Below are 9620 nucleotides of genomic sequence, written 5' to 3'. Positions count from 1 at the left end.
TTGTAGTAACCAATGGCAGAGATTTATCCGAAGCTACCCACGGCTCCTGAGTATTCGAGCGAGCAAGACAAGTTTAACACAAATACAGTTAATTCCCAACTTGAGGAGTTGATAAAATTAAAAAACAAATTCAACACAAAGTATGAGAAATACAACAAGGCATTACACCGATTAGTGCTTTTAAATGCCGGCGCGGGCACCCTAACCATTGCCTCCGGTATCGGTTCAATAGTAACGGGCGCTACCCTTATTGGAATCCCCGTTTCTGTCGGATTGGGTGGTGTGGCCCTATCTGGCTCTATTTCCACCGGAATTATCACAGCCATGATTAAAATATATCAGAGCAAACTTGACAAAGTCATGAAATTATATGATGTTGCGACGTCTGCCATCGCCGTGTTTGAAAACTCCTTCTCGCGGGCCCTGAATAATGATGACATTAGTCACATTGAATTTCAAACCCTGTGCGGTATATACTACGAAGCTCTGGATAAAATTACGAAAACCGACAGAAAGATGGAGAGCGAAACGCGCAACCAGTTTGAAAAAAGTTTAATGGCCGAGGTCCAAAGCCTCAGAAAGACGGTAAATCAGGAACAAGGTTAGTGATATGTGCATGTACGCCGCTCGCATATTTCGTGTGCTATTTGAAAAATTAATATTTGAAAGTAAGGCGGTTTGTGACATTATGTGGCGCGATCGTCCCGAGCCATAGCGGCCCTATCTGCCGACCGCCCTGTGTGATCCCCGGCATCATCTTTTCCAGATACAGGTAAAGATACTTTTTATGTATCGTCCCCCTTTTTCACCAACCTTGCACATAATCAGGAGGTAATTCTGTATCTTCAGGTATTACCATCAATTCCTCTTTTACAAAAGCCCGTCCGGGTCCGTCTTGAACATAGTACATTACACGGTTACCGGGTTGCGCTATTACCTCACGCAATCTATATGTGTTTTTCGACCATATTCTATCGGTTGCCCGTCTCCGCCCATCATCATGCTCTTCACCAGGTTGTAGTAGATATCTATACAGGCCATCTTTAGGTAATTCTACTTCAGGTGGATAATTCTCTCGTTTAGCAAGAGGCACCTCTTTCATTATAATAGCATCTTTTGGTTTCATACCAATCATCTGCGTCTTTGTATCGTTTAGCCTATCAATCAGTTTATACAGATGCTTAACCCATGTAGATGATACCTTTTCCGAATCATTCAGTTCTTGAGCATCTTGTATTTTGAATAAATTTTCGGCAAGTATCTTGTTCAACGCCTCAACAAAAGCTGTGTGCGTATGCTTATATTTTGTAGTCGCCCTTTTAATTTCAACCTTATGCTTCTCCAACAGCTTTGATACATCTGCTTTGAATTCTGAACCGTTATCACATTGGAAAGTTTTCGGATAAGTTAATGGTCCTGCCTTGTAGATGTCCTCAATCATAGCGGCAACCTCTTTGGCTTTCTTACTCCTCAAAGGTCGGGCTACTTTGTATCTGAAAGCAGCATCGATTCCCGACAAAATGTACTTATATTTATTACCATACAGTATGTCACCGGGCATGTACAATAAATCGAATTGATGTAAATCATTAGGGGTGGTAACTTCATAATGTGGTCTTTCAACATGTTTTGGAGCGGGTAAATGTACTTGCCAAAATGCTTGTTTTGATAGCCACTTCTTAATCTCCTTTGGCTTGAAACCGAATCCTCTTAAATTCTGAACAGCCTTTTGTCCTTTCCATAAATTTTGAGGTTGATAGTAAGTCTCTTGAAGTTTAGAGTTTGACATGTTTTATTTATGCACACCTTTATTTATCTCCTTTTTGTTATCATGTGGTACGATAAAAGTGCTTAAATGTATTTTTACTGATTATATATAAAGATGTCTGACGTGGCTACTCAAACTGATCTACATTGTGATACCACCGATGGTGGTGTACCCGACTACAAATTAATGAAACTCAAAGAGTTGCGAGAGGTTGCTAAATCCCGTGGAATTAAGTATATTTATGGAATGAATAAAGCTAAATTGCGTGAGGTGATTGCGAGGAATGATATTGATCCATCCTACACCATCGACCTAGATAGCAAAAAAGAATGGTATGGATACTGTTCCAACTGGAGGGTAAACAACAGAGAAGCATATCTAAGATCTCAAAAACGTTATAACGACAAGAGATCCAAGTGATTGGGTATTTTTTTTGTTACTCGTCTGAGTAACAAATGTTGGTGGGTGGGTACCCATGGTGTACCGGTAACGGCCATCGAGGTGCTGGTGGGTGGGTACCCATGGTCTATCGATGTATGTGTGTTTTAGCGTGTTTTACTACAATTTTAGCATGGTGGTTGCCCAACAAACTAGGACACTCACGACCCTTCAACACGGTTTACGATTTTTAAAACCGTCTTAAAGATTACAGATCGTATATCGTACACAAGCATGACATCGAGAAATACAGTTGATAACAAACCATCCACCTGCGAAATGGACTGGATATTATTCCGAAGATTTTTCTACGACGAAGATATCGTGGATCCTAAATATCCCAGAGTACCCATAAGGCAGGTTGAGTTCAAAACCTACATCGTCAATAATAGAACGATTGATGATGTAAGATATATAGCTAAAAAACTCGAACTCGAACTGAGTGATGAGTATGTTGATGATGATGATGAGGATTATGATGAGGATGTTGACATTACAAACTATTTGACATGGTATGTTGTGTCAACATCCGTTGATGATCCCAATGAATCACGGGCTGAAGTATCTATTGGCTATGTACCTATTGTTGCGAATAGACATATGAATAGACATCGATTGGGTGGATTTTATAGTAAAAAATGGTTCGAAGATGAGGGCTATGATATCCATGTAGAGGGCTATGGTGAGGCCCACGATAAGGATGGGAATATCGAATACATTACATATGATGAGGATGTGGTGAATAGAATATATGGTGATGATTCTGATGATGAGGATGATGAGGATGATGAGGATGATAACAAATGTTGTTGCTAGTTTTACTTCGGCCAAAAATATTGATTGAACAACCCGGATTGTTTTTTTGTTACTCACGCGAGTAACAAATGTTATGAATCTTTTTTTGGTTTCACGATTGTATAAAACTATATTAAAGGTCCACATAAAGTATATCACAACCCGATATGACTTCGAGAAATACAGTTTCCGAATTAAGAGCTCTCGCTAGAGAACGCGGCCTACGTGGCTACTCAAGGCTCAGAAAGGCCGATCTGATCGAATTATTGACACCCACTACCGTGTCAGCACCGGTACCCGTGCCGAGACCCACCAGACCAGTACCAGTGCTGAGACCAAATAGACCAATACCGATGCCTAGACCAGTACCAGCACCGAGACCAAATAGACCCATACTGATGCTTAGATCCGTACCAGCACAAGACATAGAGTTGTTTGAAGAGCAAGAAATGATTAAAACCAGACCAATTGTGAAAAGTAAGTTGATTGAATGGAGAGACTGGTTAATAAATCATGTACCTAGGGCTATTAAGGAGAAAGCGAGTAAAGCTTTCAAAACCATGAAGGATAAGATCATGGGTTTGTATAAAAAGGGAAGTGGAGAGGAAGAGGTGGAGGAGGAGGAGGTGAAGGAGGAGAAAGAGGAGGAAAACCCCTATAACCCCATTGAAGAAGCTTTTGTAGGTTCATACAAACGTTTCAAAATAAACTCGGATGGTGGGAAGAATGTCAGGGTCTTTCTCGAAAAGGTCGAGCACGTCGTAAATAGGTTGATGAGTGACGTGCTCAGGCAGAAGAAGTCGCTGAAGACTCAGGCGACCTTGTGGTTGAAGTGGGTAAGGGAGGACACCAGCTCGGCTGATGCCCCGTGTGTATATGTCAATAAAGCTTTCAATAGCTATATGGAGATACTGCACGCCCACGATGACATTTCTGATGTTTTCAATCGGATGCGTAATAAGATAATCGAGCAGATTGAGAACCCTGCTCTACCCGCCAGCGGATTCACAATCGAAAGGATCCTACATATGCATGTGGACTTTCACAAACTAAAATTAACTAGAGGTAGTTCTTACTTGCCGCTACCTAAGAATTTCAGTGGAAAGTTCTCCGTGATTAACCCTCATAACGAGGATGAAGAATGCTTCAAATGGGCCGTTTTAGCTGCCTTATATCATGATAAGATAGATAATCATCCTGAACGAATCTCAATCCTTAAGAAGTTTGAAGACAAGTGCAATTGGGATGGTCTATCTTTCCCAATGGCGCTAAATAAAATAGATTTGTTTGAGAGAAGGAACCCTGATATCGCCGTGCATGTTTTGACAAAAGATGACATAGAGGGTGTCTATATGTGTCGAAAGTCGAAGCATCTGGATCGTAAGGAGACGGTTGTTTTGTTTTTACTGTGTGAGGGGGATAAGAGGCATTATATCGCTGTTAAGAACCTGAGCGGTGTCCTGAGTAAGGTCAACTCAAAGCATAAAAATAAAGAGTATTATTGTTTGAATTGTCTCTCTGGTTTTCCAAGCGAACAGAAAAGGGATGAGCACTTTGAGTATTGTAAGAATAACGATGCTGTTAATATTCAACTACCTAGTGAGGGTAGCACCTTAACCTTCACCCACGGTCAATACCAGCTCAAAGCCCCATTCATCATGTATGCTGATTTCGAAGCTTTTACAAAACCTGAAGAGATAGAGTGTGGATCGTCCACCGAGAAAGTTGGTAAACATATCCCCACCGGATTCTGTTGTTATAGTAAATATGCTCATGGTGAAGTTTTGGACCCTCTGAAGCTTTACCGTGGTGATGACTGTGTTCCGCGATTTGTGGATCATGTGGTTTCCGAGGCGAAAAGGTTATACAACATGTTTCCACAACTTGGTATGCAAGATCTAACCGATGAAGAACTTGATGGATATGAAAATTCCACCAACTGCCACATCTGTATGAGAGAATTTGGTGATGATGACATCAAGGTTAGGGATCACTGTCATTTTACCGGAAAGTTTCGTGGATCGGCACACATGGAATGTAATCTCCGTTACAAGGTGCCTAATTATATTCCGGTTGTCTTCCATAATCTGAGTGGATATGATTCACATCTATTTATCAAAGAGCTTGCGAAGAAGTATGGAGAAGGTGGTATGAGTGTAATCGCTGAAAATAAAGAGAAATATATCTCTTTCTCGCAAAAATGGTGAGACCAAAGACAAAAAGATAAAGCTGAGATTCATCGATTCATTTAGATTTATGTCAAGAGGATTAGGTTCCTTAGCTGACAATCTATCCGATGATCAGTGTAAAAACCTTAGAAAATTCTTCAATGATGAGCAATTCAACATAATGAGAAGGAAGGGTGTATACCCATATGAGTATGTTGATTCATTCGATAGGTTTAATGAAACCTGGCTTCCTTTGAAAGATGACTTTTATAGCAAGTTGAACATGAATGGTATCAGCGATGCTGATTATGCGCATGCCCAGAAGGTGTGGAAGGACATGAAAGTTGAAAATATGGGCGTTTATCATGATATCTATCTCAAGACGGATGTTCTGCTTCTGAGTGATGTGTTTGAGACATTCAGAGAGACATGTTTGAGAAACTATAAACTAGATCCCGCTCATTTTTACACGGCCCCCGGATTAGCTTGGCAGGCATGCCTGAAAAAGACAGATGTTGAGCTGGATTTGTTGTCAGATATGGATATGTTACTGTTAGTGGAGATGGGTATTAGGGGTGGTCTCTGTCAAGCCGTTCACAGACACGCGAAGGCAAATAATCCATATATGGGTGATATGTATAATACTTCAGAAGATACAACCTATCTACAGTATCTTGATGCTAACAATCTGTATGGATGGGCCATGATACAGAAGATGCCCACCGGAGGGTTTGAGTGGGATGATTCCGGTAAATTTACACCCGAACTCATTTCAGAGTTGGCTGTTGAAAACGGTGAAAAGGGGTACATGCTTGAGGTTGATGTTAGATATCCACATGATCTTCATGACGCACATAACGATCTTCCTTTCATGCCCGAGAGGAAGGTTATCAATGGTGTCGAGAAGCTGACACCGTGTCTTTCGGACAAGAGGAACTATGTGATTCATATCCGTGCGCTTGCTCAAGCTTTGAATCACGGTCTTGTTCTGGATAAGGTTCATAGGGTACTGAGGTTTGATCAGAGCGCATGGTTGAAACCTTACATCGACTTCAATACACCGCTGCGCACGGAATCGAAGAATGACTTTGAAAAGGATTTCTTCAAGCTGATGAACAATTCTGTCTTTGGTAAGACAATGGAGAATCAGCGAAGACAGAAGGATATACGTTTGGCCACCAACCAAAAGAATTATGAGAAAATGGTGATGAAGCCAAACTTCAGGGGTGCAATCCGTTTCTCGGAAACACTGATGGGGATAGAGATGTACAAGATCAAGATCAAAATGAACAAACCGATCTACCTCGGCCCCACAATCCTCCATCTATCCAAGATGGTTATGTATGAGTTCCACCATGATTACATGAGACCTAAATATGGTGATGATGTGAAGCTTTGCTACATGGATACGGATTCATTCGTTTACCACATAAAAACAGACGACTTTTACAAAGATATCGCGAACGATGTGCCTGCGAGATTTGACACATCTGGGTATGATAAGGAAGATGGTAGACCTCTACCATTAGGTTTGAATAAAAAGATCATTGGGTTGATGAAGGACGAGTTGGGTGGTAAGGTGATGACTGAGTTCATAGCCCTAAGAGCTAAGACCTACGCATACAAACAGCTATGTGGTAGGGAGGGTAAGAGATGTAAGGGGGTGAAGAAATGTGTGGTGAGGGAGACCATAGGTTTCGATGACTATAAGAGATGCCTGTTTGAGGGTGAGAACATTTACAGAACCCAAATGACCTTTCGATCGATTAAGCATGATGTTCACACGGTGAAAAAAAATAAACTGGCGCTCAATGCGGATGATGATAAACGCATAATTTTGGAAGATGGTATTACCACACTGGCAAGAGGACATTATAGACACATATAGCCATAATTTATAGGACACGACAGGGGAGGGTGGGTAGGGGGCCAGGGGGACACGGCCGGGGAGGGGGGTTTTGGACAGATATTATAGAGCATGCCCGCTTATTTGACGTAAAGTGGTAAAGTGCACATGGATTTTATGGACTCTTCTATCGTTGATTTGACGTGGATGATCTATAAATTGACGTGGAGTGGCACAGAATATTAATCGCTGTCCTAGGATCCGCCTTTTCCTATCTCTATTCTCGCTCATCTGCTGGACTGTCTGAGGTAGTATGTAAGTCTTTCGTGATCCACATTGAGTACAAAATAATAAATCGTCAGATAACTGCCTACATGCTCTAATCATTTAATTTTACTTTTAATTATTTTTATTCCATTTTTTATTGTTTTTTCTTTTCTTGATTGGTGAATTTTGTTTTTTCGATTTCGATTTTATTTTCTCGATCGGAATTGTTTTTATTGTTTATAAAGAAATTTAGTTTTCAATTCAAATTTTCTCTCTGGAATTCGAATTCTATTTTTGAGATTTGAATTTTCTTTTCTCGATCGAAAATTTTTTTCTCCCTTTAGACTTTCTTTTCGGTGTCCCCTCTCGTCTTCCGTAAATAACAATGAGCAACGATTACTTTTATAATTTACACGCGAGAAAAATTTTATTTACAAAATTGAATTTAAAAACAATGCAGCAACCTGCAGATTGGCAACGGATAGTTTTAAGAGAAACTACTGAGATGTATCTCCTTCTTTCTTTAAACTTCCTTGGCTAAATTCAGCACGAATTGTACTCAAATCTAGCTGTGAGTGGTGTCGTTAAAAAGCTTTGTAAGCAGGGTCTTTAATATAAACATCAGAATGAAATATTATTCCCTTAAATACACTCTTCGTTTCCTTTTTTCACGAACAATGCGACTAAATAAATAACACGCCGTACAATGAAATCGTTCGTGCGTTTGTGAAAATGAAGGGTTCTCATAACTTGCACTATATACTTCTAATTACTTTGAGGTCTAACTAAAGTGAAGCTGAAATGTGAAAGTTAAAGAACTACATTGTAGATTCTACAGTATTACTTGTCCTTCTAACTTTACGAAGTATTATTTTTCTCCATTCGGCTGTTCTCAATACACATACAATAGGATCTGCCAGGCAATTGATGCCTGTCATCAGATAAGCCCACGGTAAAATGTAACTTTCAAGAATCGCTCTGTGACGGAAAAATTTGGAATATATTCCAATAACCGCAATAGGTATGAAACTGACAAAGAATGAGCATGTAAAAATCACTGTTGTGACAACTGCATGTTTATCTCGACTTCGTACGTGCGGATTTCGTTTCACGTACAAATAAACTGTTGTTTGTACGAAAACAATGAAACAGAGCAGGAGAATTATAAATACCCAAGAAAGTATTGAATAAACATCCCAGAACTGAGGTACGTAGTGCTTGCAAATGATGGGAAGAGGAATGCATACAATCCAAGAACTAGCAAGTATTTTCGAAATAGTGTTTTTGTCTCTTCGTGTTGCATGTGTGAGTGGTTTCATAATTGCTAAGTAGATTTCCACTAATATTGCCGCTATAGCACATAACGACATGGTACAAAAAGCGAAGCCAATACTATCCATTGCATCTTGCACATGACAGAGTTTATCAAAAGTCTTATTTAGAAACACGCTTATTGTTACAGCCACAAATAATCCATATAGAAAATCCGAAAACGACAAAAGCGCATAAAATGTTTTCATGCTACGGCGCTTTTTCGATTTTGTTATAAATATGAATAAAAACGTTCCATTTGCGAGTGAAACTAGTGCTGCAAATATAAATGCTGTTACATGAAAAGCAAAGAAAATATTTCTCACGTCGTTTCGAGATAATATTTTGTAGTTGTTGCAAATGTAAATATTTTCTGAGGTGTCAGGTTCCATTGCAGTCACGGATATGATTGATGATAAATTTTTAAAATTGCTTTTAACGTAATTCCTCGAACAGAAAAAACAAACAAGAAATTTTAATTAAAAAAATAACACTAAGACACTGGCGAGAGGCTGGATAAGTATTTATAATTAAAGAAAAGATTTATTTGTTTAAGTAAAATTGTAGTATGAAACGGGAAATAATTACATCTCTTTTGTTGAATCTATAATCCTGGAGATAATCTTTTGACAGATGGCCAAGTTTAGTTTACTTTGCCTAAAGAGATTGAGGGCTGCAAAATATGGAGATGCACGATTTCTAAAACTGCTTTAAAAAATAAAACACATTTTTTTAATTTTATCGTTTCGATAATTTTATCATCATCAGGTTACAATGTTTTTGATATTGATATTATATATTGAAAACATTTAAAGGTCCAAGGGGCTGTTCATATAAGACGGTTAACCAGGCTGCTCGGTTAGGCGGGCTGAAGAAAATCATGACCGTTTGTTTATATATTTTACATGGCGTTCTAAAGTAAATTACAGTTGAAAGGATTCTTTAAAAAAAAGTAATCCATGAGTATGCTAACAAATAATGCTCATTTTGTGAAGACAACGATAGATACACAACCATAATTTGATAA

The 9620-nt window shown here is 39.2% G+C and overlaps 1 protein-coding gene across 1 annotated transcript; it reads right to left on the bottom strand.

Moving 5' to 3' along the window:
- Positions 1-8100: 8100 nt before the first annotated feature.
- Positions 8101-8985, bottom strand: LOC130636821 (mas-related G-protein coupled receptor member B8-like). The gene has a single exon (XM_057446670.1). It carries the CDS (start codon positions 8983-8985, stop codon positions 8101-8103), a length of 885 nt encoding a protein of 294 aa, XP_057302653.1.
- Positions 8986-9620: the final 635 nt, after the last annotated feature.

Source organism: Hydractinia symbiolongicarpus, chromosome 3 (genome assembly GCF_029227915.1).
Source record: "Hydractinia symbiolongicarpus strain clone_291-10 chromosome 3, HSymV2.1, whole genome shotgun sequence".
In the NCBI taxonomy this organism is placed as follows: domain Eukaryota; kingdom Metazoa; phylum Cnidaria; class Hydrozoa; order Anthoathecata; family Hydractiniidae; genus Hydractinia; species Hydractinia symbiolongicarpus.
The sequence above is the reverse complement of the archived record's forward strand: the minus strand, read 5'-3'. Positions and strand labels throughout refer to the sequence as shown.